The sequence below is a fragment of the Notamacropus eugenii genome, chromosome 6 (genome assembly GCF_028372415.1).
Source record: "Notamacropus eugenii isolate mMacEug1 chromosome 6, mMacEug1.pri_v2, whole genome shotgun sequence".
Taxonomy (NCBI): Eukaryota; Metazoa; Chordata; class Mammalia; order Diprotodontia; family Macropodidae; genus Notamacropus; species Notamacropus eugenii.
In genome coordinates this window covers 264,992,029-265,016,583 of record NC_092877.1, presented here as the reverse complement: position 1 = coordinate 265,016,583, position 24,555 = coordinate 264,992,029, and the positions used below count along the sequence as shown (strand labels likewise).

At 37.6% G+C, this 24,555-nt stretch overlaps 1 protein-coding gene across 3 annotated transcripts in view; it reads left to right on the top strand.

Annotated features, from left to right (window-relative positions):
* PIBF1 (progesterone immunomodulatory binding factor 1) overlaps window positions 1-24,555 on the top strand; it is a 331,775-nt gene that overhangs the window by 187,209 nt on the left and 120,011 nt on the right. For all 3 annotated transcript variants that reach the window (XM_072622310.1, XM_072622312.1, XM_072622311.1), the window contains exon 13: window positions 12,821-12,911. In XM_072622310.1, the coding sequence (XP_072478411.1) occupies window positions 12,821-12,911 (91 nt within the window). The remainder of the gene's footprint in view (window positions 1-12,820; window positions 12,912-24,555) is intronic.

Genomic DNA, 24,555 nt, shown 5'->3' with positions numbered 1-24,555 from the left:
CTTGCCAACAAGTCACTGTACACCAGACAATTGATTCAGAACTAGTTAATTTACTAGTTTTTAGATGATTTGTGTGGTTACTGATTTGTAACCAATCATTTCCACTCTGTTAAATTATGTAAGTCTCATTTTTGTGATGTTATTCAGTATTCCTCATGCCCAATGCCTCAGACCCTTCTTTTTGAAGAAAATATTCGTTATAGATGTATGAAGCATCTGTGTAGTCTATAGACCTTTTACTTCTTTCCTTTTTATTCTTCAGCCATGTTTTCCAAAATTTTTTTAGTTTCTTTCTCTACATTGAACTTTTGTATTCAATTACAGTACTTTGCATTTAACTGCAATACTACGTATTGAAGTATATATTGATTTTACTTTGAGGGACTTTAGAGTTCTGCAGTCAAACTCTTTATTATCTCAACTGTGCAACAGATAAGGTTCCATAAACATACAATTATCTCCATGGTGTTCTTTTTTTTAATACCACTTGTGAGCACAGCAATATAAGAAGAATTGTCCCCAGGAAATTATGTTTCTTCTTCCTTTTGTACATACAATAAAACAGACTCATTTAGTGCCTTATTTATGCCTTTCTAAGGAAAAAAAAAACTTTCCATCATACTTCTTTTTATCTGTAACTTGACTTAGTCTTCTAGTCTCATTTATGATGAAAATATCAAGATTGTTGGGATTCATTTATTCCAAAATTAAGGTAATACCTATAGGTGACAGAATCTGTTTGAGTCTTAGCACTCTGGTTTTTCCATGACAGCAATCATCATTACTGAAGTTAGGACCCTCCCAGTCCTTAACAGTAGTTACAGGACTTTCACAAAAGAACCTGACACAACAGTAATGTATACAGCAATAGAACCTTTATTACAGTCAGTTTTATCTCAAAAAAGGGAAGGCTCAAGACCTAAAGAAAACCACCCATGGGAAGAAAGATGGGGTAGTAGGAGCAAGGAGGTAAAGATATAACCAAGATTCCATTCCCTAAGCTCTCCTTCATTCTTATTAGTAGGGAACAGGTAGTCTTCATTGACACAGGGAGCACAGATGCCTTCACTTCAAGGCATCTCAATAAAGCAACTGAAGGGCTTGTATTTTATAGTTGGTAGGTTCTCAATTATGCCTAATTGGTTTAACCATGTTTCATGTAACAAAGTATTTTTGGAGGAATAGAATTAAATCAAGAGTAAAAGCTTGGGTGATGGAAGTTTTCAATAGGGGATGTTCAGAAAGTGGCCTGTGTCATGTCCGTTGCTGAAGCAGTTCTACAACAAATGATTCTAATGGATTGAAAAATAGCCTCAAGATACCTTTTTTTTTTATATGTGCTTTGAGTGAATCACACAGGACTGAGGACCATTTTGTATTTTTCCTTATTTCTCAGGTTGCCATAACTAAAGAATTAATCATCCAGTGGCATACCTCTTTGTCTTGAGTCACTTTGTACCTGTCTGGGTTGGTCTTTGCAAGGTATACACAATCTGTCCCTGGGAATATACCCAAAGCCTTTTCAGCATAGCAGAACCTGCCAGAGTTTATATTGGGATAGTTTTCCTAAGGTTAATTCCTGGGCATGAGGAAGCATTGTCATAGGACTCTAGGCTCATCACTAGATCCCTGTCCAATTACATAATATTATAGAAACTGTTCCTTATCAATATTATCATTCTTGCTATAAACAATGTTTTATTCAAATTTGTGGTTAAACACAAAATGAAAACATTTTCATGGAAATTTTTTCAAGGAAAATCTATTTTGAAAGTGTGTTTTCCTCATAAATGACATTTAAAACAGTAAGAATAATATTTGTAAATCAATAAGCATTTATTCAAATACAAAAGTGAGACAGTGCCTGCCCTCAAGGAGTTTACATTGTACTAGAATGCTACATGTTCATAAATAAGTAAATATAACATATGTGCAAAATAAGTGAAGTGATTTCACACGAAGGATACTAACTACTAAAGCAAATCAGGAAATCCCTATTGAAAGAGGTGAGTTGCCTTGAAGGAAGCTAGGAGTTGTAGGAGGAGTCAAGAGGAGAGAGAGTATTACCAGGGTGAGAGATTATGTACAAGAAAAAGCAAGGAGGACAATTTGGCTGGAATATATAGTGTATGAGGAGGAGGAATGCGTAAGCCACCTGGAGAGATAGGGTGGAATTTGATTGTGAAGGGCTTTCAATGACGAATACAGGAGTTTGCATTTTCTCCCAGAGGCAGTAGGGAACCATGAAGGCTTCGTAGTCAGGGGAGCTACCTAAGACTTGTGCTTAAAAAATGCTTACAACATCTGTCAGTATGAATTAGAAAAGGAGAAAGATTAGAGAAACAAATGATGAGACTTTTAGCTCAGAATCTATGATCCTCTCATCCCTCAGACCAGTTAGAAGACTGTCTCAGTAGCCCAGGAGAGAGGGAGAAAGGACCTGAATCTGAGGGCTGGTGTTAATGAAGGGAAAGGTTGTCAGATTACTTTTAAAAGTTTCTCATGTTTCACATAACCAGAATATTTGCAGTTACTTTGATTTCAGTGAGAGTCTCATGTGCTTTTATATATATTAAATATACATATATATTTTATGTATATAAATATATACTATATATATAAATATATATATTATACATATAAATATATATTATATCTATATATATGCTTTTACTGATATGAAAAACTGAAGACTTGGACTATAATACGACTTTAAACATTTAACCTTGATTTCCTTTCTGTTTCAGTAACAAAATCATGCTGATTCTGAGCAATTAGAAGAAGAAAATTAGAATTAAAAAACATATGTAACAGAATCATAGAAATTGGAGTTGGACGGCATCTTAGAAATCAGTCAGACTGAACGCTGCTCCCAGAGCAGGTTCTGTGACCTCTCTTCTCTTTACCTTTGCTTACACAATTTTCCATGTCTAAAATGTTCTCTCTCCTCTTTACCTATCAAGTTTCTATCCCTCATTTAAAAACCAGCTCAAATGCTGCCTCTTCCTATGAGACTTATTGATCACCCTCTCAATAACAACTTTACTTACCCCTAGTGCTTCACATATTTGGTTTTTAATTGTGTAACACACTTACCATATGTGTTGGCATTATCTGTGTTTTGGACCTTTTTAGTCTGTGATTTCTGGACAGATTTCAAGGGGTCCATGAGCTCAGGATGGGAAAAAGTTTACATCTTTATTTTTACTAAATTATAGCTGAAATTTAGTATTTCTTTCTTCTAAAACTTTTTTTAAAACATTATTCTGAGAAAATATCCAGACTTCACCAGACTGTCAAAGGGATCCATGACAAAAAAAGTTAAGAATAAGAACTCTTGTCTTAGAATATATTTAATTCATGACTATCAGAGACAGTGTCTTACCTAAAGTTCCTGTCTCTCCCAGACTTCACATAATAGATACATAAAGTAATATATAGTATATAGTAGTACCAAAGGCATATGCCAAGTATTTAATGTTTTTACTGAATAAATTAATTAGATGCAGCCTCAATATAGTTTTTTAAAATCCCATTTAAAGCAATTATTAAAGGTGTCTATACAATCTCTGCTTAAATACCTCCAAATCTTTTCATATAAATTGTTGACAAACTAAGTCTTCCATCATCCCATATTTGTGCAGTTGATTTTTGAAAGTAAGTATGCAGGTTTACATCTATTTCTCTTAAATTTCAATTTCTTGACTCCAATACTCTTAATACCACAATGATATTTAATTTGTTCAAACAAGTATATATTAAATTCCTACTTAAAATGTCATTTTCTTTGTATTCTACTAATTCAGTAATTTAAACCAAGTCATATTCAAGAATTTTCTACTAATTATACAGCATAATGCACTGCACGGTGCCAAGCATATAATAAATGCTCCATAAATGCATGCTGTTATTATTTATTGAACCCCAGAAATATTTATGGGGCACATATAAATTAGTAACTAGAGGAAGAGAAAACTCAGGGAAATGATTCCCAATGGCCACAAAGTAGTTTCAACCCTACTTCAATTTTAATAGCTAGCAAAGTAATTCCAGATATAGCTCATAGTTGAACTGCTTTAGAAAATATATGTTTGTTTATAATCGGTACATTATTTGTAAATGGATTCTAATAAAGCAGATTTCCTCCCTAGCCTGTCTGTGTAAGCCATGTGTCATTTGGGGAGATGAACCCACTGCAGCATAAAAAAGGGACTTAGGCTAAGAAAACAGTATAGTGATAGTTTTTATTTAAACCAACTGAAGATGCAAAGGGTTTTTACCTGAATCCATAAATAGTAAAGGTAACTCTTGTTCTTTAGTTGTCTTGACTTCCTCAGAGACATATATAGTCCACACTACTCATCTGCCTGCAAAGGGAGAGGTCCAGATTGCTCCTACAGGACACAGCTCCTCTCCTAAGAGAGCGTGGGGATGGAAAGATCTCTCTTTGGGAAACCCATTCTATCTGCAAATCAACATATGTGAAATAACAGTGAATAATATAACAGCCTATAATTATTAAATCATAAGTTATACTATACAGACACTGAGAGAATTCAAAGGAAGATTATTTTCATCATTAAAAACTTTGCTTCTGTTGGTTGTTGAGTATATGTAATAATAATGGAATATTATATATTATATATATAATATATAATATAATAATGAAAAATTGAAATATTGCAAAAATTATTTAAATGTGACACAGACACATGACATGAGCACATGCTGTTTGGAAGATGGTGCTGATAGACTTGGTAGACACAAGGCTGCCGCAGACCTTTAATTTGTAAAAATAAAATAAAAGTCCTAGTGATAGGTAACCTTGGGTAAAATTTGACATTGATGGAAAAGTTAAGGTTTTAATGTTAAATTTGATTTTATGATTGTTATTTAATCAGGAACTAGAACATGTATAGAAAGACATGTAAGCCACTTAAGACTTGCCTCAAAAGATATTCCTTAGCCAATATGAAATTATAGTCATATCTGAAACCTGGTTATTGGAACTTGCTATTTTAAGATTCTATGGGACTAATAACTGACTGTTCTTCTGAGTCTAACTCCAGGTATGGATAGCAAGAAAGGTGGTCTGAGCCTCCAATTCATGATGCCAGTAAGCCAGTGAGATGCTAGTATGAACTGCAAAAGGTGATCTCATGGGAAGGGTGGGAGAGCAGCTGTTCAGCCTAGGCTGAGGTAGGATTCTCCTGCCTCACTTTCCCCACTGACACCTGGCAGACTTTAAGCCTGACTGGATGCAAGTGGACAATCTACTCCTGCCTGGAATTGACATGAAGTTGGGGAGATATTGTTTCCCTGCAATGTCCCTACTCTTAGTGGCAATTTCCTGTAGTCAAAAAGTTTGTAAGCTACTGAACAACCATATCTTTTAAATTATAGATTGTTGGTAGAGGAACATCCAAGGTTGTCTAAAATTAAGCTAGTAGGCTTAGGGCTTTAGACCAACAACAATAAGTTAGGGTCCTTTAATTCTTAGTAATAGTGTGGAGACAATTAGGTCAAGGGCTTATGAAGTTAGCATACGTAGTTATTATTTGGGTCTCAGTTAGTTAATGCTAAAAAAAAATTCATTTGTGGTCTATATTGTAAATGCTTTAAAAGAAGTATCACCTGACCAAAAGTTGGAATTGTTTTATGTGATATGAACTCTGTTAAAAATGAAAAATAAAAAAAAAAATGAAAGATTTCTAGGCTGAAGCCTCAGGTTAGGGTTTTACTAATTATTGGACAGAAAGGCTGGAATCTTTTGCTGGATTATGCTGCAGAATGCTCTTTAATAGTAAAAGGACATTTTCTTGATGTTAGTTATTTCTTTATTGCCTTAACTTTCTTCATCCCTGTCCCAATTTTTGACCTAAAAATCACTTTCTGCATTAAAACATGAATTCCTGAATTTCTAAGTCTTATGTACATGAAGGAAGACATGGATGAATTTGTTTGGAGTTTTTCATGTTTCCTACAATGAAGAACAGACTATTATGATTCAATTAATTAAACTATATTATCTCAGTAAAAAAAAAAAAGAAAAAAAATTCAGGACAAAAAAATACTTTTCCCTTAAGTGCACAAATAACTTTGTATTTACCTGTGTCCATCTATTCCCCATTTCATTGTACCTATTATGGATGATGCTGTAAGTATAGTCGAGGTTCAAACAGTGCATAATTAACATTTTTGTGTGAGAACCTGCTACAGACCTCATCCCATTTTGACAAATAGTTTGCAAAGACAATCTGCTCTTCTTTCTCCTTCCCCCCAATGGACAGCATATTTCAATCAGCATTAAAAAGTTCACTTAGCAGGAAGAATTGTAAGGGAAAAAATACAGTAGCAGTTGTGATAGGACTTGATCTACATATGCCATGTGGAAAGGCAGATTGTTCTCCCTTGGAAAGGAAAGAATAATGACTACCTCATATATCCTGGGGAGGGGGGATTTAACAAACCCTGACATGCAGCAGTTTCCAGTAATAAAGAATTCCATACAGTCCTGCCCCCTGAAAAGGATACAAGTTAGACATGATTGGAGTAGCTGAACTAGTTTCTCAGAAGTCTGGTGGCATTCATAGAATTCAAATTTGTAGACTAAAAGAGTTGGAAAGAAACTTATAGGTCATCTATTATAATTTCCTCTCAAGGCACAGAATCTATCTTAGCTGCTTCATTGCTCATAGCACTTAGAAAAGATGGGAGTCACCTTATTTCTTTTGGGGAAATGGAGGACCACTAGACTTTACCACCTGCCATTACACTGTATCCCCTGTGGTCCACCAGGCTTTACCATTTGACCTGTCTCTGTGCCATCTAGAACCCCAGCACTATCCTCTAACCTAGGAAACAAATAATGGACCCATCAGCTTTAATATTTGCCCAGCCACTACTAGGTTCTCAGAGCTTTTCTATTCCCCCTGCAGCTGAACTTCCTTTATGTGATGTCTCACCCAGTTACTATGTGAACTCTTTGAGAACTGAACCTGTCTTGGTTTTTCGATTTTTATCCTTAATGCTTAGGACAATGCTTGGCACATAGTAAGTGCTTAATAAATATTTTCATTAATTCATGAAAAAAATAATAAAATAAAATAAAAGCACTATGTGAATTCACAGTAAAGCAAAGTGTACTAGAATGAGCTGTGCCTACATAGTTTTTCATTGAATTTCTCAGTCAATTGGTATGATGTGAATTTTAGGGTTTTGATGGATTACTATATTTATGAGAGCTGGAAAATCATCCTCTTTTTAGATAACCATATTGACCAGACATCCATCCAGATGGTTCTTTTTAAACACTATATCCATCTTCCTCCACTGGTGAAAGACCTTCATTAGTGTTCCTTTTCTTACTATTTCCAATCTAAAACCTTCCACCTGTCTTTTATTCTGCCCATGCTGAATAAGCCTTTTTTATCATTTCTTCCCCACTAATAGTCTCTTTCTTGCAGAACTTCTCATTGCATAATACTCATTTCTGCTTTTGTTTACTGTTTCTATCTTGTGCCCTCCACTCTACCTTTTCTTTAGCCAATTTTTTTGTGAATTCTTTGAATGTTTGTATTCTGTACATCATGATTTAGTATTTAATTCCATGCTCTATTCTATTACTGTTCAGTGTTTCAGACATGATCCTCTTTTCTACTTGTATAGAGAAGGCAGACTTGTTTAGTGGTGAGAGCATTCTCAGAAACCCACGGCCTGGGCTTCCGGCTCACCTTGGCACTTAATAGACTTCTCATCCAAAAAGTGGGGATGATGGCACTTAATGCCATTCTCTCAGGGTTACTGTGGGGGAAATACTTTATATACTGTGCACTGAGAGATAAATGTAAGTTATGATCATAATTTTAAATCCAACACAAATCAGAAATGCTTAATAATTACTTAATCATTAACAAATTTTTTTGTTGTTGTTGAAAGAATGTTATTTCTGTTTTCACTATATCTCTTTATAGCTTAAATGAACAACCTCCATAGCACATACCCCCAATGTGAATGTATTGGAGTAGTGCTACTAATTGCATTACTTAGTAATTACTGCCATTAGTATAACTGTTAGTGTCTTTTACAGTGTACACTCCACTGGTTGCCATTTTTCTCATATTTACCTCAAAATCTCTTCTTTATTCCCCTTCTGCCTTCCCCTCCCCTTCCTTTCATGTACCCTCCCATGTTGTAATGTAGTCCCTGTTTCATAATTCTCATTTCTATTTTGAACCATTCAATAGTAGTTCCATCTTCTCACATTCCACAGGGTCCTCTATCTCATCAACTACTGGATCATTTTCCTTTGTTTTATAGTATTTATTAATAGATGTCTGAACTCATTTACTAGATCTGGAAACTATATTTCTTTCTGTTGTTATTGTTTTCCTGTTTGATTTATCTACTTATGCTCAGCATCATTGGGTTTTCTTCTTTATGAGATCTTTGGTGATTTCAGTCTTTTCTCCCCCTGTCACTCACTTTTTGAGTCCCTCCCTTTTATTTATGTTTTCTGTGGGGGGTAGATTCAGAGTATCCCAGCCTCTTCCCACACAGGACATTTGATGGTTCAGCAGCCTAGGTCTCTGCCCTAAGTGATTTTGGATCTGGGTGTTGTACTCTTTCCTCTCAGGCTTAGTGGAGTGCTGTACAGCCCCTCCAAGCACAGCATACTCTCCTGTTGTCCTGTCCTGCTCGCTCTTTTCTTAGTTCTTTGTCCTGGTACCAATGTTCAGAGCTTTTCAGTGCTGGTGCTACAAAGTTGTTTGCCTCAGCTCTAGCTCTGCTGGTGCTACAGAGTTGTCCATCCTGGCAACAAAAGTTGAGAGCACTGAAATGCTGATGCATGGGTTTGTGGCCTCTGGCAGGCTTTTGCTTCTGAGGGACTTCTGAGAGACCACCTGGCTCTGTTGCAGGTGTCTGTTGCATCCAAATAAAATGACTGTAACCTGGCATTGAAAAGGAGAGGGGAGACTAGGGTCTGGGGACACATTTGTTATCTTGTGTCCTTGGATCTGCTCGTGCCCTCACTGCCAATGGCAAGAGATGTGAGCAGAGGGGTGCTAAATGAACTTGAGGTCAATAAACATCTTTTCAGGGCTTTTGGGGGGTAGGATGGAAACTCTAGTTAAATCTTCTTTTGTATTCTAGGTGTCCTAGACCATGGAGACAGCTGAATTTGCTTTATCTTTGGTGCATAGTTCCTGTTGTGGAAAAGTTTTAGAGGTCATGATGATCAGAAAATATGCCTAGTCCTGCATCTTGTTGCTCATATGACCCAGAAATCACCTCAGAGCATTTTCACCGTCCCACATGCCTCTTCATCTCTGCCTCCTGGCTTCCTTGGCTTCCTCTAGGTCTTAGCTCAGTCTCACCTTCTCACCTTCTTAATCTTAAGTCTTCCCTCTGAAACTACCCTCAGTTTATTCTGTATGTATCTTGTTTATGCATATTTGCATATTGTCTCCCCTATTAGACTGATAGCACCTTGAGAACAGGAATTATTTGGTTTTTGCCTTTCATTGTTTCCCCAGTGCTTAGCACACACGGTTCCTAAGGCGTAGTAGGGATTTAATAAATGCTAACTGACCGACTGTTACTGACAGTCACTCTATAATTACCATACTACCTTTTGATTGCCAGAAAGAAACTCAGCAATACTAATTATCCAAGAAGCCTACCCCTCTGGTGAGACAAGGTCCACAAGGACCTTTGTATCACCTATCAGCTCTGTTTTGGAGTTGAAAATTCCCTCGTGGGGAAAGAACTCGGTTCAGTTCTTTCAGTTGTATCTTACATCTTTGTGACCCCATTGAGGGTTTTCTTGGCAAAGATGCTGGAGTGGTTTGCCATTTCCTTCTCCAGATCATTTTACAGATAAGGCAAATGAGGCAAATGGGTTAAGGGACTTGCCCAGGTCACTCAGCTTGTAAGTGTTTGAGGTCAAATTTGAACTCAAAAAGATGAGTCCGCTTGACTCCAGGCACCTGACTCCACTGTGCCACCTAGCTGCCCTCTAGGGGTTACCAAAGTTGTTTAGCTGTTCAATAGTGTCTGACTTTTCGTGACCCTGTGGACAACAGCATGCCATTCTTATACTATATCTTTTAACATTTGAATACTATTCATAGGGTTTTCCTGGCAAAGATACTGCTGGAGTGTTTTGCCATTTCTTTCTCCAGTAGATCACCTCTTGTCAGCACTCTGCATTATGACCTTTCCATCTTCAGTAACCCCATTGAGCTATGTAGGTCCCTCCCCAGAAGATAGTGATCTAGGACAGGGATCTCTAAAGTGTCACCCTAAAATTTCACAGTCTGTGCGACACCTGCCTGTGGAGGGCACAGTCTATTCCTCCACATTGTTCTCTGCATCCTGTGACCAGCCTATCTTTTTCTATCATGCATTTCACAAATGGCACCTTTTTTACTCCTATTTTTTTTTTCCTCATTTATTGTGTGGGGCACCCTGCCCAAACTGGTCATATGATTCTGTTGTCCTGTTTTTCCATATTTCACAATTACATATCACATTGGTAGAATATTAATAGCAAAAAGATAGGTTTTTCTTTTGGCAAGAAGTTTAGTGTCATTCAAGGAGCTCTGAAATTTCCCAAAAGTAGTGGTACTAAGATGGCAGAGTAAAAGGGAGCATTCTAGCCAAATTCTCCCAACATTTCTCTCCAAACAACTTTAAGATAACACATCAAGTTAAATTCTGAAGTGGCATAGCCATCAAAAAGTCAAGGTGAGACATTTTTCATTCCCAGGACAATTTGGGAAATCAGAAGGAGAAGCCTGTGACCCTGGGGTGGGGACTGGCTAGGAATGCAATTCAAGGGCAACAATAGCTTTGGGCGTTGGAGGTGGTGACAGCAGCATTTTCAGGAGCTGTTACTGCCTAGAGAAGGGTAAGAGGATTGAACAACTGTTAAGAAAGAGATTGAAGGGTACCCATGTATGGGCACTAGGAATAGGACTGGTCACCATTTTGACAACTCCATTACCTATTGTCCAGTTTTGAGTCACAGTTACGGGACAGAAAGTGCTTCCAATCACAAAGTATCAAGACTGGTTGCCATTCTAAGAACATTGATTAGCTACAGTATAACAAAAGGCCTTCAAATTCATACCATATGAGAAACAGGTGAAGGAACTGGAAATGTTTAGCCTACAGAAAACTCAGAGGGGACATAATACCTGTCTTCAAGATCTTGAAAAGTAATATCATATAGAAGAGGGATTAGACTTCTTCCATTCAGCCCCTAAAAGTCAGAACTGGGAGGAATGGATAGGATTTTCAAAGAGACAGATTTAGGTTTGCTATCAGGAAAAAATGATTAACAATTGGAGCAATCCTAAAGTGGAATGGGTTCTACCAGAGATTTCGCCTCTGGTGCCAGCGAATCTCTTCGGCAAGAACTGGATGATCACTTATTGGTTATGTTGTAGTTAGGCATTCTCTTTGGGGTTTAAATTATACTCCTGGCCATTGAAGTCCCTTATAACTATGAAATTCTCTGATTCTCATTCTGAAATAGAATGGTGCTTGACTTGTGTCTAGCACCAAAGAGTAAAATAAAGAACAATGGATGAAAGTTTCAGAGGCAAATCTTAGAAAGACTTCCCATCTCTATTAGAGCTGTTCAGAAATAGAATGGGCACATGATGGAGTAATGGGTTTCCCTATCATTGAGATCTTCAAGAGAAAGCTGTGTGTCTAGTTGTTGGCAGTGTTACAGGAGGGATATAAATTCACATACAAATTGAATTAGATGATCACTCAGATTCTTTTAAAATCTCAGATTCTATGATACTATTATTTTAGCCTTCTCAACATAGATTGAACTCCAGCCTTCAGTTTAGTACTAGTTTCATTCTGAGTCTTCCTTGTATTTGTCACAATGATCAGTGAAAGATTAATCAGTTCATATACATATATATATATGTATTTTCTTGGTAAAATAACAATAGTGTTAATATATTCTGCCTTAATTCATTGTGCATTGTTGTATAAACTTTATCTAAAACTATTTTGAGAATACTTTCCTTTTTAAAGTTTGAGGTAGTGGACAGTTGTTATAAGTTCTCTGTACGTCTATGTCAGAAATATATAAAAATATAGAAATATATCAAATCATGATGGCGTAACCAATCCTTATGTTTTGTATATTCTTTGGTTAAACATTTTTAGTTGTAAGACTCAACATACCAAATTACTTTTTAATATTGCTTTCATTTATAACTCTTTTGGCTTGAGCATATATCCTTCATTTAACAGCAGTAACAAAGCTTAAGAGATAAATGGATTTGTTTATGACATATTTTAAACATTGCTGCTAATACAAATTTAGGGTTATATGGTTCTATTTCTGTATCAGTCCAGTCCCCTCTGTGAATTTGTAATTTTCTTAATATATGTTCAGGTAATGCTGTCTTCCTGAAGAAATCATGAATATCTCTAAATAAAAATATTTTTCTTATATGAAAGAGACATGATGGAATGATCATTATATCTTAACATGCTTTTTACCACATAAATTGCAATTAAAATGTTTGCCATCGCTAAAATAACTGAACTAGCATCGAACTGTGATGTACCATCTCTGTGATATTACCTAAACATTTTAAAAATAAACCTAATGCATTCTAGCATGTACCAAAAGGAAGTTCCCATTTATATATAGTGAAAATATATATGAATATTTTTCATGTTTTCTACATTTCTACATTGTATATCACAGTGTTATTACTCTTTACTTTTGTCACACTTTTTGGAAAACTAATGTGCTAATTAGCATGTTTTTACTATTTTATAGTTGAAAATGAAGAGGAGGCAGAACGAGTTCTGTTTTCCTATGGTTATGGTGCAAATGTTCCCACAACAGCTAAAAGACGACTACAGCAAAGGTAAATTCAGTGCATATTAGTTTTATTTATTCAGGCAAGTTAGTTAAATACTAATAGCATTTATTTATAACTTTTTGAATTGATTGATGATATACATACACTTAAAATTGCTAATGAAATATCCTAAGAAAAACTATACATTTTAGCTTTTTATACATTACTATAGTGGATGGTAATCAATATTTCAGCACAACAACAATAATGGATGGTAATCGGTATTTCACAAAGCAGTTATCTCCATTAGAATTTTCCTTGGGACCACTACTAGAGATAATAAAGCCATATAAATGTATTTCTGCCTAATTTCCACATGAATTACTGGTGTCTTCATAAGCAACAGAATTTTCAAGTTAGAATGTAGTTCTTGTAGTTATCCATACTATTACCATTTTTTGTTTCTCCTCATTTGTCAGTTCTAGGTTTGCTTCCTACCGTCAAAACTCAGTAACCTCTCCTCGTTTGAAGCATCCATAATATTCACATCTGTCACCCAATTAAAACCCAATTAAAACAGCTACCGCTGTTTTCTGCAGACCCCCAGTCCCTTTCCATTCCTCCCGCAGTGAGTTCAGTTCCTGTTCTCTCCTCCCTAAATCCTACCTTCATACTAGGGGACTTCAGCATACATACTGATACTTCCTCAAACACCACAACCGCCTAGTTCCTCAACCTACTTCTTTCCTACAAGCTACTCCTCTCCTGCTCCCCCATCCTTAGCCACACACAAGAAACCCTTGATCCGGTCATCATCTTCAGATGCACTGCCTCCACATTCAAAGATTATGAAATTTCCTTATTTAATTACAGTCTATTGGCTTTTCATCACACTGTCTACCTTCCAATACCAAACCTTGATGTTCATCCACACTATGACCTCCAATCCCTCTACTCCTCAGTTTTCTTCCAGGCCATCATCCTTGCAGTAACCACATTCTTCATTTCCCCATTTTGCTCCTTTGGTGAGCCAATTCAACTCTACATTATCCTCTTCTCCTGAGTCCATTTCCCACTTATAATATGACAGATTTTACCCTACTCCGCTTCAGCTTTGGATCGCTTCCACCATCATCTACTTCCATTCTCATTCCCACACACATGCTATTAAATGAAATTGGAGAAAATCACACAACCATTCTGACTGAATCCACTACAAATTTATGTTCCATAACCTCAAGTGAGCCTTCATTTACTGCTAGGCAGTCCTTCTATACCTCCCTAATTGACATACTCTCCCACTCACCACACTGATTCTTGCAAACCTTCTCATCCCTCCTCAAGTGTTTCATGGCTCTCCCTCCCTCGACCCTTTCTGCTGAGAACTTTGCTTCATATTATAATGAAGAAAAGAAATGAGGCCATTTGCAGAGAGTTTCCTCTTCTTTATCTGATATCACTCAAGTACCTTCTGCCACTGTCTTCATCTTTACCCCTGTCTCACATGAAGAGGTGATCCTTCTCCTGGCTAAGACAAACTCTTCTGCCTATACAAGTGATCCCATTCCATCTCGTCTCCTCCAGATTGCCCCCTCTTACTTATTCTTAGTCTCTCCCTATCTCATGGCTACTTCCCTACTGCTTACAAACATGCCTGTATCTCGTTCATCTTCAAAAATAAAATAATCTTACTCTTCTCTAGAATATACCTCCTCTAATTCAATCCAATAAACATTTATTAAATTCCTCCTATGTGTCAGACACTGTACTAAATGCTGAGGATACAATTAATAAAAAGACATTCTCTGCCCTTAAGGAATTTACAGTCTAGTAGGGGAAGGCAATATACAAAATAAGGGAGAAGGTGGAAGTGAAGACTATGGGGGTACCTGGCACAAAGGCACATTGTTCTGTGGAGCTGAAACCAGGCAGAGCAGCAAATGCACAGGGGAGTGAGCCTAAAAGTCTAGTTTCTGCCCTCTACAAAGGATGGCATTTGAAGGATTTTGGTACTCCACCCTTCAGTACTCCAGTCAGAGAAGAGAGGAGACTGAGGGAGGTAATGTCAATCAAGGCTTGAGTTAGATACTTGGTCACAAGATTAGAGGTGAAGATTTAATCTGAGAGGGACATCTTGTTCCATGGAGCTGAAACCTGGCAGAATAGCAGATACATCTGATACTTCTACCACCGTAGTGTAAGCTTCCCATCTCCTCACACCTGGACTATTGCAATAGCCTTCTGATTTGTGTGCTTGCCAGCAGTCACTCCCCAGTCCAGTCTATCCTCCATTTATCTGCCAGAGTTTTTTCCCTAAAGCACAAGTCTGCCCATGTCACCACCACCACCGTCCCTACTCAGAAAACTCCAGTGGCTCCCTGTCACCTCAAGAATCAGATATAAAGGGGGAAGGAGCCAAGATGACAGAGTAGGAAGATACACAGATACTTAGCTCTTACCCTACAGCCCATAAAATACCTATAAAGAAGACTCTCAACAAATTCTAGAGCAGCAGAAGCCACAGAACAATGGAATGGAGGAGATTTCTGTTCCAGAGAGACCTGAAAAATCAACAGGAAAGGTTTGTTGCACACCAGACCTGGAGCAGAGCCCAGCCCTGCCTTGACCACAGCACTGAGAGGAGCAGATCCGAGCAGGCTTTAGGGGCAGAATCTCCAGAGGCAGTGCAGATCCCTCAACCCACAGGCACCAAAGGTCAGTGAGAGCATCTTTTCGGCTGGCCAAGAGGGTAGCGGGGTGTCCCCATAACTCAGGCCCCCTCAGGGGGCAGCAGTGGAGGCAGTGGCAGATAAGGGCTCCCAAAGCAAGCAGTGGCCCACGCCCATTATTGAAGGTCTCATCATAAAGCCCCTGAGGAAACTGAGCCCTGTGTGTTGGCCCTGCCCCCACCTGAGCAGCTGATCTTAATCTCCCACTGAATAACAGCCCCACCTCCACTGAAAGCCCTGGAGACTTGGGAGCAGCATTTGAATCTCAGCCCCCAAGTGCTGGCTGGGCAGAACTGGAGGCGAGGTGGTTGTGGAGAAGAAATTTAGAAGTCAAGTAACTGGCCAGGAAAATGGCCAGAAAGGGGGAAAAAAACATAAGACCATAGAAGATTACTTTCTTGGGGAAAAGGTGTCTCCCCCCATCCTTTCAGATGAGGAAGAACAAGGCATACTGTCAGAGGAAGTCAAAGGCCCTGCCTTGAAAGGGGACTTAAACTTGGCTCAGGCAATAGAAGACCTTAAAAAACGAGTTAGCAGCTTACTAAAGGAAAACCAAAAAAACGCTGAGGAAAATAGGAGCTTTAAAAAGAGGCTAACTTAATTGGAAAAAGAGGTCCAAAAAGCCAATGAGGAGAAGGAGGCTTTAAAAAGCAGAATTAGCCAAATGGAGGAGAAGGTTCAAAAGCTCACAACAAAATAATTCGTTGCAAGAGAGAATTGAGCCCAGGGAAATGAATGACTATGAGTTAAACCAAGAAGTTAGTAAATAAAATCAAAAATTTGAAAAAATAGAAGATAAGGTGAAACAACTCATTGGAAAAACAACTGACCTGGAAAATAGATCCAGGAGAAATAATTTAAAAATTATGGGACTACTTGAAAGCCATGATCAAAAAAAGAGCCTAGACATTATCTTCCATGAAATTAGCAAGGAAAACTGCCCTGATGTTATAGAAACAGAGGGCAAAATGGATATTGAAAGAATTCATTGTTCACCTCCTGAAAGAAACCCGAACAGAGAAACTCCTAGGAATATTATGGCCAAATTTTAGAGTTCCCAGATCAAGGAGAAAATACTGCAAGCAGCTAGAAAGAAACAATTTGAGTACAGTGGAAATACAATCAGGATAACACAGGATCTGACAGCTTCAACATTAAGGGATCGAAGGGCTTGGAGTGGGATATTTCAGAAGTCAAAGGAACTGGGACTGAAACCAAGAATCACCTACCCAGCAAATCTGAATATAATACTTCAAGGGAAAAAATGGTCATTCAGTGATATAGACAAATTTCAAGATTTCATGTTCAGGAAAAGACCAGATCTGTATTTAAAAAGTTGACTTCCCAAGACAAGAATCAAGAGAAACGTGAAAAGGTAAACAGAAAAGAAAAATCATAAAAGACTCTCTAAAGCTGCACTGTTTACATTACTACATGGAAGGAAAATATTTTTAACTCTTGAATCTATTCTCAGTATTTGGGTAGTTGGAGAGATTGTACATACACACATACACATAGATAGATAGAGAGTATAGGGTGTGTTATATCAGAGGAGATGATATCCACACACACTAAAATAAAATAAAATAAAAATTAAGGGGTGAAGGAGGAAAATTCTGGGAAGAGAAAGGGAGTAGTGAAATGGGGTAGGCTGTAACTCATAAAAGAGATAAGAAAAATCTTATTCACTGGAGAAGATAAGGGAGAAGGGGCGGGGGAAATAAAGCTACTCTCCCCATGTGTGGTTGAAGGAAGGAATAACATGCTCACTAAATTTGATATGAAAATTTATATACACCACAGGAAAGTAGGAGAGGAGGCGACAAGTGGAGCGAGGGGAATGTGAGAAGGGAGGGCAAATGGGAGAAGGGAGTCACTAGAAATAAACACTTTTGGGAAGGGACAAGGTCAGTTGTAGGGGGAAAAAGTAAGGGGGGATAGGGTAGGTCAAAGGGCAATATTATTAGTATTACACAACATGATTACTATGGAAGTCTTTTGCAAAACAACACATATTTATTCTGTATTGAATTGCTTCCCTTCTCACTGGGGCTGGGGAGGGAGAGGGGGAGGGAGAGAAGTTGGAATTTAAAGTATTAGAAACGAATGTTGAGAATTTTTATTGCATATAATCAGGAAATAAGAAATACAGAGATAGGGGTATGGAAATTTATCCTGCCCTGCAAGAAAAGAGAGAAGATGGGGATAGGAGTGGGGTGGGGTGTGATGGAGGGAAGGGTACATTGAGGGAAGGCATAATCAGAATACAAGATATTAGGAAGCAGGGGGAGGGGAGTGATGGGGAGAAAAATTGGACATGTTACAAAGTGAGATAAAAGCAATTAGTATTAAAACAATAAATCAATGACATCTTTAGTTTGGAGAAAAGAATTTCAGTCTAAATTTCCTAGAGGAAGGTAACCTCTGACAAAATTTGGCACTGATGGAAAAGTCAAGGTTTTAATGATAAATTTGATTTTACGATTGCCATTTAACCAGGAACTAGAACATGTATAAAAAGATATGTAAGCCACTTAAGACTTGCCTCAAAAGATGTTCCTTAGCCAAAGTGAAACTATAATCATATTTGAAACCTGGTTATTGGAACTTGCCATTTTTAGATGCTATGGAATTATTAAGTGAATGTTCTTCTGAGTCTAATTCCAGGTATGGGTAGCAAGAAAGGTGCTCTGAGCCTCCAATACATGATGCCAGTAAGCTGATGAGATGCTGGTATAAACTGCATAGGTGATCTCAAGGGAAGGGTGAGAGAGCGGCTTTTCAGCCTGGGCTGAGGTGGGATTCTCCTGACTCAATTTTCCCACTGACACCTGGCAGACTTTAAGCCTGACTAAATGCAAGTGGATAATCTAATCCTGCCTGGAATTGACATGAAGTTGGGGAGATATTGTATTCCTGCAATTGTCCCTGCTATATTGGTGGCAATTTCCTATAGTCGAAAGGTTTGTAAGCTTAATACCAGATCTATTAAATTATAGATTATGGATAGGGGAACATCTGAGGTTGTCTAAAGTTAAGCTATTAGGCATAGGACTTTAGACCAACAACCTTAAGTTAGGGTCCTTTTGTTCTTAGTAATACTGTGGAGACAATTAGGTCAAGAGCTTGTGAAGTTAGCAACATAAATGTTATCTGTGTCTCAGTTGGTTAATGTTTTAAAAAAAAAAATTCTTTTGTGGTCCATATTGTAAATGCTTTAAAAAGAAGGTATCACCTGACCAAAAGTCTGAATTGCTTTATCTGTTATAAACTGTGTTAAAAATAAATTTTAAAAAAATGAAAAAACAATAAGAATCAGATATAAAATCTTTTTTTTTGATGTTCAAAGCCCTTCATAACCTATTGCCTTTACTCCTTACCTTTCCAACCTTCTTACAATTTAGAATCCCCCATATACTTTTCTCTCCAGTGACACTGACCTCCTTAGTATTCCTCAATCAAGCTATTCTATCTCTTGACTTGGGGAATTTGTACTGACTGTCTCCCATGCCTGAATTGCACTCCCTTCTTATTTCTGCCTCTTGGCTTTCCTAGATTCTTTCAAATTCCAGCTAAAATCCCACCTTCTACAGGAAGCCTTTCCCAGTCCGTCTTAATTCAAGTACCTTCTTTCTGTTGATTATTCCCATTTCATGGTGTGTACTGTTCCTTTGTACATATTGCTTGTACATTGTCTTCCCCATTAGACTATGGGCTTCTTAAGGGGAGGGACTGGTTCTTGCCTTTATTTGTAAGTTCAGCATTTAGCATAGTGCCTGGCACATAGTAGGTGCTTAATAAAAATTTATTGGTTGACTGATTTTTGTAATTTTTCACACACCTGCTATTATTGACCCAGTAGCATATAATTAGACAGAAAGTTAATACACAGATTCTGAAGAAACAGTGAAAAGTTTGGTAAAGCCTATTAGAAATCAGGATTAACCTATGTACCATATTATAAAACACCTGAACATAAACTCATAGCTATATTACCCAAATATTCATACTGACTAAATATTATTATCATGTTAATTTGTCTAAATATTTCTTTTTCTCATTTTTATTTTTTTAAATTTATTTATTTAACTTTTAACATTCATTTTCACAAAATTTTGGGTTCCAAATTTTCTCCCCATTTGTCCCCTCTCCCCACCCCAAAACACCGAGAATTCTAATTGCCCCTATTACCAATCTGCCCTCTCTTCAATCATCCCTCCCTTCCCTTGTCCCCATCTTTTCTTTTGTCCTGTAGGGCCAGATAACTTTCTATACTCCATTACCTGTATTTCTCATTTCCTAGTAGCAAGAACAGAACTCGACAGTTGTTCCTAAAACGTTGAGTTCCAACTTCTCTTCATCCCTCCCTCCCCACCCATTGCCTTTGGGAAGGGAAGCAATTCAATATAGACCATATCTGTGTAGTTTTGCAAATGACTTCCATAATAGTCATGTTGTGTAAGACTAACTATATTTCCCTCCATCCTATCCTGCCCCCCATTGCTTCTATTCTCTCTTTTGATGCTGTCCCTCCCCAAGAGTGTTGACTTCAAATTGCTCCCTCCTCCCATTGCCCTCCCTTCCATCATCCCCCCCAACCCTGTTTATCCCCTTCTCCCCCACTTTCCTATATTATAAGATAAATTTTCATACGAAAATGAGTGTGCATTTTATTCCTTCCTTTATTGGAATGTGATGAGTAAACTTCATATTTTTCTCTCACCTCCCCTTTTTTCCCTCCACTAAAAAGTCTTTTGCTTGCCTCTTTTATGAGAGATAATTTGCCCCATTCCATTTCTCCCTTTCTCCTCCCAATATATTTCTCTCACTGCTTAATTTCATTTTTTAAGATATGATCCCATCCTATTCAATTCACTTTGTACTGTGTGTGTGTGTGTGTGTGTGTGTGTGTGTAATCCCACCCACTACCCAGATACTGAAAAGTTTCAAGAGTTACAAATATTGTCTTTCCATGTAGGAATGTAAGCAGTTCAACTTTGGTAAGTCCCTTATGACTTCTCTTTGCTGTTTACCTTTTCATGCTTCTCTTGATTCTTGTGTTTAAAAGTCAAATTTTCTTTTCAGCTCTGGTCTTTTCATCAAGAATGCTTGAAAGTCCTTGATTTCATTGAAAGACCATTTTTTCCCCTGAAGTATTATACTCAGTTTTGCTGGGTAGATGTTTCCTGGTTTTAGTCCTAGTTCCTTTGACTTCTGGAATATCCTATTCCATGCCCTTCGATCCCTTAATGTAGAAGCTGCTAGATCTTGTGTTATCCTGATTGTATTTCCACAGTACTTGAATTGTTTCTTTCTAGCTGCTTGCAATATTTTCTCCTTGACCAGGGAACTCTGGAATTTGGCCACAATGTTCCTAGGAGTTTCTCTTTTTGGATCTCTTTCAGGAGATGATCAGTGGATTCCCTGAATACTTATTTTGCCCTCTGGTTCTAGAATCTCAGGGCAGTTTTCCTTGATAATTTCATGAAAGATGATGTCTAGGCTTTTTTTTTGATCCTGGCTTTCAGGTAGGCCCATAATTTTTAAATTGTCTCTCCTGGATCTGTTTTCCAGGTCAGTTGTTTTTCCAATGAGATATTTCACATTATCTTCCATTTTTTTTCATTCTTTTGGTTTTGTTTTGTGATTTCTTGGTTTTTCATAAAGTCATTAGCCTACATCTGTTCCATTCTAATTTTTAAAGAACTGTTTTCTTCAGTGAGCTTTTGAACCTCCTTTTCCATTTGGCTAATTCTGCTTTTGAAAGTATTCTTCTCCTCATTGGCTTTTTGAACCTCTTTTGCCAATTGAGTTAGCCTATTTTTCAAGGTGTTATTTTCTTCAGCATGTTTTTGGGTCTCCTTTAGCAAGGTGTTGACCTGCTTTTCATGCTTTTCTTTTATCTCTCTCATTTCTCTTCCCAGTTTTTCCTCCACCTCTCTAACTTGATTTCAAAATCCTTTTTGAGCTCTTCCATGGCCTGAGCCCATGGAGTATTAATTATGGATGTTTGGGATACTGAAGCCTTGACTTCTACGTCTTTCCCTGATGATAAGCATTGTTCTTCCTCATCAGAAAAGATGGGAGGAGATATCTGTTCACCAAGAAAGTAACCTTCTATGGTCTTGTTTTTTTTTCCCTTTTCTGGGCATTTTCCCAGCCTGTTACTTGACTTCTGAGTTTCCTTTCCACACCCACCACGCCTCCAGATCTGCCCAGCTAGCGCTTAGGGGCTGGGATTCAAATGCTGCTTCCCAGCCTCAGGGCTTTGGGCAGGGGCAGGGCTGCTATTCAGTGTGAGATTAAGTTCAGGTGCTCAGGTGGGGGCAGGGCTACCACAAGTGGCTCAGATCCCTCAGGGGGTTTATGCTGAGACCTTCAACAATGGATCTGAGCCCCTGCCTGCTCTGGGAGCCCCCATCTGCTGCCACCTCTGCTGCTGCTTCCCGAGGGGGCCCGAGTTATGGGGGCACCCCACTCCCCTCTCCACGAACTGAAAATCCCCTCTCACTGACCTTTGCCGCCTGTGGGTGCAGGGACCTGCTCAGCCGCTGGAGATTCTGTCCCTGAAGCCTGCTCGAATCTTCTCCTCTCAATGCAGTGCGGCCAAGGAAGGCTGGGCTCTGCTCTGGGTCCAGGGCACAACGAACCTTTCGTGGTGGTTTTTCAGGTCTCTCTGGAACAGAAATCTCTGCTCCATTGTTCTGTGGCTTCTGCTGCTCCAGAATTTGTTGGGAGTTCTTCTTTACAGGTATTTTATGGGCTGTGGGTTTGGAGCTAGCATATGTGTATCTTTCTACTCCTCCATCTTGGCTCCTCCTCCCTAAATATTTCTTTAGTCTTTTTTATTCACTTGGTCAAACATTTCAAAAGCTTTTATATTTTTTACTATTTATTATTTCATCTCTCACTGCCTTATTTTTGCTCTCCACTGTATGAGTTCATTTTTCCCAATCAACTTTATGTCTTACTTCTCCCTGGCATATACATTTTATTCTAATCAGATAGGTTTCCTTATTGCCTTCATCAAAAACCAATATGCTGTCCTGCCTCTCTTCTGCCTACTCAGATCCTACCCCTCTTTCAAGGGGTTTCTGGTTGTGGGAGCCTTTCTTGACTATTCCAGACCTTATTAATCTCATTCTGTTTTGAAATTCTGCAGCACTTATCATTTGTATCATATAATTTAGCACTTAATTATATACTGTGTTTGTGTTGATCCCAACCTGGTTTTAAGATCTTTGAAGATAGGACACCGTATTTTCCTCTTCTGTGAATGCCTAACAGGACAGTTGGCACATACTACTCACTCAATAAATTCTTGCTGATTATTTGAATCTCTTTATCTTTAGGATAGACTTCAGGTTTATAAAAAACATTATAGACTAAGCTAGAATAAATTCTGACTTTCTCTTTTTTGGAGGAAAATTTGAAGTTGTGGCCTTTAGGATAAATAAGTAGTATGAATAAATGCCTATAAGATATGCAAGGTAGAGCATTGATTGACATGGGAATTGACACGAGTACACATAAGGAACTCTTTTCTTGTTAGTTTTGAAGAGATTGATAAGGAACAGCAAAATCTGCCTCAAGGGTAGAAAGCCTAGAGAATTATATGTATAGTAAAAATAGTTAATTCTATTTGTTGAAGATATATAAGGTTCTAAAATCCAATTTGGTACATATGAGTTTCCCTGGAGACAACATGCTGAAGATGACATGTTCTTTTGTTATTTTTAACATATGTATGTGTTACTGAACATAGTGATGGCTAGGCAGTAGCATTATTATAGCTTGATTTTAATAGACTTTCTTAATCTCTGTGGTATGTAATATATGAAATATTAAAGATTGAAGGTTTGAATGGAGAAGTCTCTGTTCTCAAATTCAGTCTCTGGCTGTCATCCAGAAGACCCTTTGTCACTACAGAAGGAGAACTTTATCAAGTAAAATATATCTGCCTATCTATTTATCCTCAACTCACAAATTTTAAAATTTTAAAGAAATTTCTGGAAAGATCCCTCTTTCCTAATACTCAGAGTCTAGATTTAGGGAATCAGAACTGAGTCTATCTTCTCTATAATCCAACTGTCCAAATATTTCTAAAGATCTTATCACTGTTATCTATGTGCCTTGAACAAGTGCCTAATGGGTATGCTATTAATATCTTTCTGCTAGTTGATGCCAGGCATTCTTCTCATGATGAACCAGAAGGTTATTTTGAGGAAGAGTTTCTCAGGTCATCTAAACTTAAGTGATGGGATGGGCTAAGATACAAAAATACATCCATTCATTCAACAAATATTATTAAGTATCTACTGTATACACGGGGCTATGTTTGGAATATAATACAGAGATGTGTTAGTTTTTAGCTCTTACAGTGAATTTCTAAAGTTTAGCAGTTCCCAGTCTTCCTCTTTCTCATAGGCCCATTCCTATGGTATATCAAGCTATAAACAAGGCAATGGCAGATATTCTCTGCCATTTTTTATGTAATTTTTCTAAAGAAAATCTGTGGTGCCAAATCTTAACAAGATGAAATTTTATAGGGATAAATGTAAAATCGTACCTTTAGGTTTTTTAAAAGCATTCTGTTAGATACAAGATTGAAAAGATTTGGTTTAATAATGGCTTGTGTGAAAAAGATCGAGGTATTTAACTTCAAGTTCAATCAGAGATAATTATATTAATGGTTACCTACAGAATAATAAATTTAGGCTCCATATGACTTACAAAACAATTGTATAAACTTCCATTTCTCCTCTTGGTACAACATAAAACAATAAATTCAGTAGGAACCAATAGTATGTTGTTTCTAACATGATTGCTGCAAAAAGAAGGAGGCAAGCAGGGGATATTAGTGGAAATAGGCAGGTAGAAATGAGGATTAGTAAAACAGCCCTTTCAGTAAATTATTGAATTTCTGGGATTTTTTTTTTTAGATTGACTTTTCAAATATTAATGTTCAAAGCAACAAGCAT